The sequence below is a fragment of the Psammomys obesus genome, unplaced genomic scaffold (assembly GCF_907164565.1).
Source record: "Psammomys obesus unplaced genomic scaffold, mPsaObe1.curated_primary_1811, whole genome shotgun sequence".
Classification (NCBI taxonomy): Eukaryota; Metazoa; Chordata; class Mammalia; order Rodentia; family Muridae; genus Psammomys; species Psammomys obesus.
In genome coordinates, this window is record NW_026592776.1 from 4,757,025 (window position 1) to 4,766,338 (window position 9,314).

Consider the following 9,314-nt stretch of genomic DNA (forward strand, 5'->3'; position numbering starts at 1 on the left):
ATATATATATATATATATATATATATATATATATATATATATATATATATATGTGTGTGTGTGTGTGTGTGTGTGTGTGTGTGTATGTGTGTGTGTGTGTGTGTGTGTGTGTGTATGTGTGTGTGTGTGTGAAATTCTCAAGAATATAATTGTGGATTGCTTGTTTCTAGGGGAATAGAAGACCTATATCCATACTAAAACTTTCAATGAGTATTTATGCCAGATTTGTTTATCAGCATCCCAAGCTGAAAACAGTCTGATCATGAACTGGAAGACAGATAAACAAACTAGGGGATGTCAATGCTGCGAATACTCCACAGCAAAATAGGAGCGGGTTACTTACACATGCATTACAGTGTGTTAAAGGGAGGCAGGCTGCATGCTACCATTCATGGGACATCCTGGAAAAGATCAAGGTTTATAGGAGCTGAGGAGACAGAAGAATCGTTATCTATCTATCTATCTATCTATCTATCTATCTATCTATCTATCTTATGAGACAAAGTGTGATAGTTTGTTTTTTCTCCTCTGCCCTGCCCTTTCTGTTTCCCCTTCTCCTCAGTAAATTGTTATAAAATTTCAGGTTTCTGGGTGTCTCACACACGTTTTCTTTCCTTCACGCCATGTCACCCTGTAACAGTGGGACCCTGTTGGCACTTCTTGGCAAGTGACAGCCTCCAGAACCACGAGTTAAATACATTTTTTAAAAAAATAATTTACTCAGTCTGTACTATTCTGTTGTAATAAGAAAGAAACCAAATTAAGACAGCAGTTTTCTAAAACTTTATAATTCTGAATGCTTATATATGACAGGCTCAATAACGAGCTGTGAAATTGGATGAAAACTTTTCTAACCTCTAATAAAAGGCTGATTTAAATAAAAAACATGGTAAAGCACAGTTGTATCCTTCTAATTTCTTTTTTTAAAAATTCTTCTCATTTTATTGACAATGTTTTATTTATTTTTTTTTAAGGAAATGGTATTTGCAAGCCATGGTGTCTTTACTTTTTGAGAATTTCACACATGAGTACTATATTTCCATCATTTCCATCCCTCCCTCTCCCTCTCCAGTTCCTCCCACATTTCCCTTACTTCCTCTCAGATCCATGACCTCTTCTTCTAGAGCTATAATTTACATAAGTTATATACAATGTACACATAAATACAGTCCACAGAGTCCATGTGCTTAGCTCTGACCACTTGGGAGTGGATAAGCCACCTGGGAACACTCATCCTTGGGTAAAACTGATTCTAAGTTCTTATAAAAATGACTGTTCTCAGGCTGGGAGTGTGGCTCAGCTGGAGACTGCATGCTTAGCATGCATGCATAAGGCCTTCAGTTCAGTCTCTCTGAAAAGCTCTGCCCTGCAGACTATCAATGCAGATGCTGAGACTTTTGGGCAACCTTTGGGCAGAGTGCAGGGAATCTTAGGAAAGAAGTGGGAAATAGTAAGATCTGGAGAGGACAGGAACTCCACAAGGAGAGCAACAGAACCAAAAAATCTGAGCACAGGGGTCTTTCCTGAGACTGATACTCCAACCAAGGACCATGCATGGAGATAACCTAAGACCCCTGCACAGATGTAGCCCATGGCAGTTCAGTATCCAAGTGGGTTCCATTGTAATAGGAACAGGGACTGTCTCTGACATGAACTGATTGGCCTGCTCTTTAATTACCTCCCCCTGAGGGGAAGCAACATTACCAGGCCACAGAAGAAGATAATGCAGCCACCCCTGATGAGACCTAATTGACTAGGATCAGAAGGAAGGAAAAGAAGACCTCCCTTATCAGTGGACTTGGGGAGAGGCATGCATGCAGAGGGTGGAAGAAGGGAAGGATTGGGCTGGGAGGAGGGAGGGAACTACAGGGGGGATACAAAGGGAATAAAGTGTAATTAATAAAGAATAAAATAAAATAAAATAAAAAGGGAAAAATAAAGAGAAAGTAATGAAAAGGAGACATATATGTCCAAATGATGGTTATTTTAAGGGGAAAGAGATGAGGATGGGGCCAAAATATATTAAAAAACAAAAAACAAAAAACAAAAAAACAAAAACAAGCATGGTCAAGGAGAGCCAGGAAACTAGTTTGTAGGTGTTATGGTACTTTCCTGAATTTTATGATGTCTATGGATTTTAATAACTCATTTAATTTGGAATTCCCTTTAATACCAACTCTGTTGTATAAGCTCTAAATATTTGTTTATCTGCTTTCGGTTGATAATTTTGTGTGTGTGTGTGTGTGTGTGTGTGTGTGTGTGTTTAAGGATACCTCAGATTTCACAAAACCTAGTTCTTGTCATCTGTGGCTGAAACCATTGTTGTGCCAGTGTTACTACTTTGTGACTCATCAGAGGAAATGAACACGGTTTGTGGCTCATAATGAACTATTCTAGGTTTATCCGGGATGAGCCATCTGAATTCACTCATTCCTTATTCCTTCTTTCATTTTATCTATTCAGCAAGAATATTTTGAGCACTCAGTTCAGGCTAGGTACAGGTCTAGTATCATAAAATATATTAAAGAGACAGATTTCTATCTTGTGCGTGTGTTTGTGTGTGTAAGCCAGGAGTTGACATCAATTGCTCCTTATCGTATATTTTAAAACAGGGTCTCTCACTGAACCCACAAATTTACAACTCAGGTTGAATGGCTAGCTGGTAAGCCTCCAATATTTTCCTATCACTGTCTCCTCTGTGCTGGGACTACAGACATGTTCTGGTGGTCTAACTCAGGCCCTCCTGCTAGCATGACAAGCACTTTGCCAACTGAAACCTCTCCCCAGGTCCCTAGATTCTGATGTGTGTGATGTGTGTGTGTGTGTGTGTGTGTGTGTGTGTGTGTGTGTGTGTGTATGCAGTATGACAAAACCCAAACAAATGAACAAGGAAACTCTTGAGAAAATAATCATGGATTGTATATACCCATGAGGACTGAAGACATATAGCCATACTAAAACTGTAAATGAGCATTTATGCTAGACTTATTCATCACCACCCCAAAGAAAAAACAGTCCTATTGATCACAAATTGGAAGACCGATAAACAAACTAGGGGATGTCAATGCTGTGAATACTCCACAGCAAGGTCTCCAGGAGCTGAGGTACACGACAAAGGAATCAGAAATAATTGGGGGAGGTGGTAGAAACGATATGTATTTAGATGGTGTTGGTGGAGGTGATGTGGTGGGGTGGGAGTGTCAAGGTTCACAGACATAATCTCCTAAGAACTTACTATGTACAACTTACATTCCAATAAACCTGAAAAGGAGAGGTACTGGTTGATAGGATCATATTGGTTATCCTGTTAGAACGAATGGCCAAAGAAGGTCTCTCAGAGGAGGCAACTACTGTGCAAAAGAAACTTCTTGAATGTCCTTTTTTGCTTTTACTCAGGGGTTAAAAAAAGAAGAGCGAAAACTTCCGTTTTATTCTGAAAGTGTGTGTTTTAATTAAAAGAGAATTTATGCAGCCCCACACACCAGGAAGATTTATAAGTGCAAGAATACAAATTTAGTCTATTTTTAAAGGTTGTTATTGACAGGCACAGTTCAAAAAAAAAAACCTCACCAGGGAGCCCTTCGTGAGATCTTGCCTGTTTCATGATGAAGTTTGTGCTCTTTATTCCTTCATGCATATTAAGTTGCCTGGATGATACTTAATTAATCACATAAAAGCCTGACACTTGAAAAATAATGTGTTAGAGACAAGATGAAGGTTCTTTGTTGCCTTCCTTTCTTCTTCCACTACATTCCAGTTGAGAAAGAGAGCCTGGCTGGGAAAGCCCACCTCCAAAACAGCTAGCCTCTGGTCATTCCCAGAACCTGCTGGCAAGTTGTGCTGGCTCACCATAGCTGTGGGCAGACACAATTAGACTTCCATGCAGACACAATTATACATCCATGCAGAGTGGTGGCATATGTTTCAGAAAAAAAAAAAAACTGTGAAGAATTTAGGAACTGGCAGCCCACCCAACCTCCTCTTACTGGGAGACTTTTTGGAAGGATGCTCTCTAAGAAACTAAATTGAGTCTCCTTTTGTGAGAAAGATATCAATCTCTTCAGAATGCAGAAAGTTGGGTGTAATAACCTAAGAACCGTTGAAGTGACCAAGGAAGGACCCCTTTTAAACTAATCTGCCTTGGGTCACTCAGCACCATCTTTTCAAACAGCCAGATTTTGAGTCTGGAGCTCCATGTCAGGAGGAGGAAAATGGAATCAAACTGTATTTTGATTCTTTTTTTCAAAAGGAAAGTGGTTAGTTTTGCTAAAAAATTTGAAGCTTGCAACAAAGTGAGTAAGGTTTTAGTTTCACTTTCCTCCAAGCTTGTCCTGAAGGTTAAATCTCATCACCTGTTTTCTGTTTCTGTGTCAAACAAGGCTTTGAACTTGAAAATGCCTTCTACTGATGGCTGCTTGGTTGTATTATGTGTTCACTGCTCAAATATCAGTCAAACTGTAGTTCTTCAACTCTTAAGAGTAGAGTGGACCCTGAGTATTACAGAGAATATAGAGATTATGGAGCTTTCTAGTGCTGAGGAGGCAGAGAGACAGATAGATCCCTAGGGTTTGTTGGCCAAGCAGCCTAGGTTATTGGGTGAATTCTAAGCCAGAGAGAGACCGTAGCTCAAAAAGAACAAGATGGACAGTTCCTGATGAATGACACCCAAGGTTGACCGTTGGCCTCCACATACACAACTCACTCTCTCTTTCTCTGTGTCTTTCTCTCAAAATAGTCTAGCTCAACTATGACATTTTTACAGGTAATTAAACCAAGGTCAGAGAGTTGGTTAAATATCTAACTCTCATTTGAATAGCAGTAGCAAATAAGTGTTTAAAATGCAGGCCTGTTGGTGCCCACCCAAGCCTATGCCATGGGAATGAGGAATAGAACCATATACTTGTGAAAGGAGGGCACACTTTGAAGAGTAGACTCAATAAGGATGGGATGTCCTCAAAGCATGTATGAGGACATTAGTATATTTATGAGGACAGAGAGTACAAATGGAGAGAGAAGACAGGGACCAAATTGAAGGCGCTTGAGTGTGAACCTGAAGGCGCTTGAGTGTGAACCTGAAATTGGTCAGCTGTGATAATCCCAGGATTCCATTTACTGACAGTCTTAAAATTTCCTTTTTGGGGATGGTGACAATGGTATAAAGTTTTCTAGAAAAATGTTCTTTTCTTAGTGACAAAGACTACACTTCACCTGTGGATAGAGAGGGCTGCAGAAGGGTGATGAGGATGAACACTGGCATTGCTAACAACCTACAGTGGGTAGCCATGGATGATTACGGTTATGACTCCCACTCACTTGTTGGAAACTTTGTTTCAGTAGTTCAGGGTGGGGCCTAGGCTTCAGTAAGGTTTCAAAGTTCTCCTTCAGTTCTGATGCTCATCTACATTGGACACTTTGAGTCTTCCTTTTAGCAAGCTATCAAATATGGAGGCTCACTTGGAAACTGACAATATTTACTAAATATATGCACTAATAGCTTAGCATTTCAGACATGAACATATGCCTAAAAGAAAGAAATTCTTATATCAACCGAAAGATACAAATTCCCACTCTTAACCAAGAAGCTATCTGTAATCGACAGCTGCTGAGAGAGGGAAAATATGTTTTCTTCAATGAAATGACACTTGGTACATCAACTATACTCCAGGGCAGAACAGGAACAGTTTTCCAAAATAGACCACATGTTTGTTTGTTGTGTGTTTTGCTTATTTGTTTTTTTTTTTAAAGGGAAGAGCACAAAGTTGGGAGGAGAAGAGATAAGATCTATGAGGCTTTGGGAAGGGCAAACAATATGGTCAAAATACACTGTATGAAATACTAAAAAAAAAAAAAAGTAAGTATCTAGAAAAATTTCTCAGCTCCAAATAAGAAATACATCAATATTCATCAGGATAACCTGAGGTTTTTTTCTTTCAATGGGACCCCGCACAAAATCGAAAAATCACTGCTAAGCATACCAACACAGATGAATAACACAGAAATATGCCAGGCATAATAAGGCAAAAACAAATCTGTATTCACTCAGTGATTTCATTTATATGCTCAAGAAGTGCAATAAGTAATAGCGGGTGAATGAAATCGTAGTAACAGTTGTCGCCTCTTGGTAGGAATATTAACTAGAAATGGACAAGGTACTAGAACTCCTTAATATCTCAACCTGGTGGTGGTTCCAGAGATACACAGATGTCTTATGAGATATTAAGCTGTTAACTTACCCTCTTTTAGGATGTATATAGATGACACATTGTTGAAAAGTATAGAATTCACATTTACATTGCCAAGCCCATAAAGCTGTTGTAAGACTCTTGTAGCTTTCAAACACAAGAGAAATAGAAAACTACAGTCTTAAGTTATCACACTGGCTAGACACCTATTCTTGTTGAAGTCAGTGTGATGCACCACCTGTAATTTCAGTGTTCCATCAGCCTTTGCAAGGCACTGCCAAATACAAAAAGTTAGTGAGGACACACTGCAGCTGCAGTGGCATTCAACTCAGCTTTGCACAGAGCTTTCCCTGACTGCTGATGGCGAGTTCAGTCTGCTCTGAAACTCTGGGAAGAGGGTCCCTGCAGCTGCAGTTTTCTATTCCATGCCCTCCCTTTCCATTCCGTTCATCTCCCCGAGGAGACAGTAAACACCATCTGGACCACTGCATTCACCAGCCCGGAAACCCAAATCTCTTCTTCCCATCAAGAAAATTATACTCAGCCTGACGTGCCCTCCACCAGTGAGAACCAGCCATGGAGCTTCTGTCAGCTCTGAAGTTTGCTGACCCTGAACAAACACAAAAAAGTGTCTGTGGTCATTAGTACCTGGAGGGCAAATAGGCAAGGTGCGAGCAAGAGAAGGATGAGTAAAGAAACAGGGTCTGGTCCACACAATATCCTCATTTCTGAACCATTACTTTTCAGTTTCTGAGAATATCATCTGTTCTGAGCAGTGTACTTTATGTAGCTTAGGATAAACACATGGGCACAAATACTGATAACGCTATCTTTTATTTGTCCATTACTTACCAAGGCCAGCTCACCTGAGGACAGTTTGTTCCTTTACAAAAAGAGATTCCAGCACCACATGTATGAAAATGTAGGCCGTTTTCTTCAGAGTTTAAACTTTTAAGAACGGTATCTATGCTCTTTCCAGCATACACTCTGGGCCTACGTATCTTTACTATATACCAAATAGTGGACGTAAGATAACAGTTTATAGTTTCTGGCCCACAAGACCGGTTTTTCTTACATCAGCCATCTAGCATATGTTGTCTGTGCTAGTCTAATCATTTCTGTGTTTAATCTTCAGAACGTAAGATGCAGTCAGCAATGTGTGTGAATATCCTGCAATATTTATTTACTTGCTTTTCAAGCATGAGTTTTTTTTTTAACATGGTAGGTATTTGATAAATACAGGTTTTAAGATTGTGCTAATATAGAATCATATAATGTATTATTATATATAAATATATATGGAGTTCACAAAGATGTGTATTTTCCAGAATAAATGGAGACACTCACCCCCACCAAGCTCCAAAGACATTTGTACATAGAAGGACATTAATAAAGCTATTAAAATTGGAAGTCAACCGTGAACAATGCTTGCTTAGCTGGGCCAAAGGAAGTAATCATGTTTAAATGCATTGAAGGGAGACTTAGAAAAATCAACACACAACTGTTCTGTTCAGCCATACTAAAAATGAGCTATAAGAAAAGTTAAGACTGTCCAAGGAAAACAAAGCTCAAAGAAATAGAGCTGAATTTTTGTTCTTTTTCAAAGAGGATTTTACAGAGGGGCGGTGGGAACGTCTGTGTTTCCTAAAAGGTTCTGAACTGCTTCTAAGAAACATTAGCCTGAGGTTAAACCTATGGGGTGTGATTGTCCTTCTCACTGCTCAATTAATTTTTCAGGGAGGGAAAAGTCAGATTGAAGTGATGATTTTTCTTTAGAAATAAAAAAATGCCCCTTGGTCTCAGAGATTTAATTCCCATTTGTCTCCTCCTGTCTCTACCATTCACGCATTTTTCTTTTCTTAAACTAATATGCCAGACTCCAGAAGTAATTTCCAGAACAAAACCATGCTTGGAAGGGAATGTGAGTTTGAGTAAAACTCCCTTTTGGGCAAACAGCTTTCCCGTGTCATTCAGTACTTGGTCCACCACCCTGAGAGAGGATATAACTTCCAGTGAGTACTCACCTGTCTGCTGACAGTGCCGTAAGTGTGAAGACAGACACCCCCACTGAAGTAAGTTGTATAAAGGGGATCAGTTTACAGCCAACCCTGCCAAAGAGCCACCTGTCAGCCAGGTACTTGCTGGCATCCACAGGGGCACACGTTACCAGGAGCAGCAGATCTCCCAAAGCCAGGCTAGAGATGAACAAGTTTGGCACGTTTCTCATGGACTTGACTGTACAGAAAATCTTGATCAGGGTGATGTTGCCGATGAGGCCTATCACGATGATAACCCCATAAACTGCAGGGATGACATAGATGATTCCCGGGTGGAACCAGTTCTCCATCTTGGGGGGATTCAGACTTTGGTTGAAGGTGTTGTTGCAGGTCAGGAAAAGCTCCTCTTCCAAGTTCAGGTGGGAACAATTATTTGGAACCATCTCAAAGACTTCTCTCTTTAAAAAAATGCCTTCAGGATGCTGCTTCTTAACTTCTCGTTTTTCAGCTAGATGATGAAGGTAAGATCTGTGCTAGACTCTTCTTGATCTCCCTTAATAAAAACACTCTGAGCGCGTGCACACAGACACACAGACACACACACACACACACACACACACACACACACTGGTATTCCAAACTCTAGAGTATGTTGATGTTGGTTCTGTCCCAGCCTTCACACCACCAGTGAGAAATACATCTGTAAATCCACTAAGTTAACAAGCAACAGAAACTCAGCCTGAAGAAAAGCTTACAATTCCACCCACTTCGTCTCAGCTTTTCCTACCTCCATCCTAGTCTGAGTCTCTCTGGCTGCAGTTTACTAAGAACTTTTGGATTGCTATTTTCACACAGCATTTCCCGTCTTTCCTGATATGTAGAACCTGAACGTTTAAAGTGGGTAGGAAAAAACTGCACCAAGAAAGCCTCCAATCCTATAGGCAGGATGCTTTGCACGTCACTGGCTTCCCCAGCAAACGGCAGCTCTTCTGAGCTGAGGCTCTGAAGAGGAGCCAGGACCACGTATAGACAGTGAATGCCAGCCCCCTGCTGGACACTTCAATCACTGCCCAGCTGCCTGCTTTGTCCAAATGAGAATCGGGCAGCAGATCGCAACTCCTAAGTGGCTTAACAG

At 40.4% G+C, this 9,314-nt stretch overlaps 1 protein-coding gene across 1 annotated transcript in view; it reads right to left on the reverse strand.

The window, feature by feature from the left end:
* Grpr (gastrin releasing peptide receptor) overlaps nucleotides 1–9,034 on the reverse strand; it is a 35,641-nt gene extending 26,607 nt beyond the window's left edge. Inside the window, exon 1 of the mRNA XM_055615755.1 lies at nucleotides 8,207–9,034. Coding sequence (XP_055471730.1) covers nucleotides 8,207–8,622 — 416 coding nt within the window. The 5' untranslated portion in view covers nucleotides 8,623–9,034. The remainder of the gene's footprint in view (nucleotides 1–8,206) is intronic.
* Nucleotides 9,035–9,314: the final 280 nt, after the last annotated feature.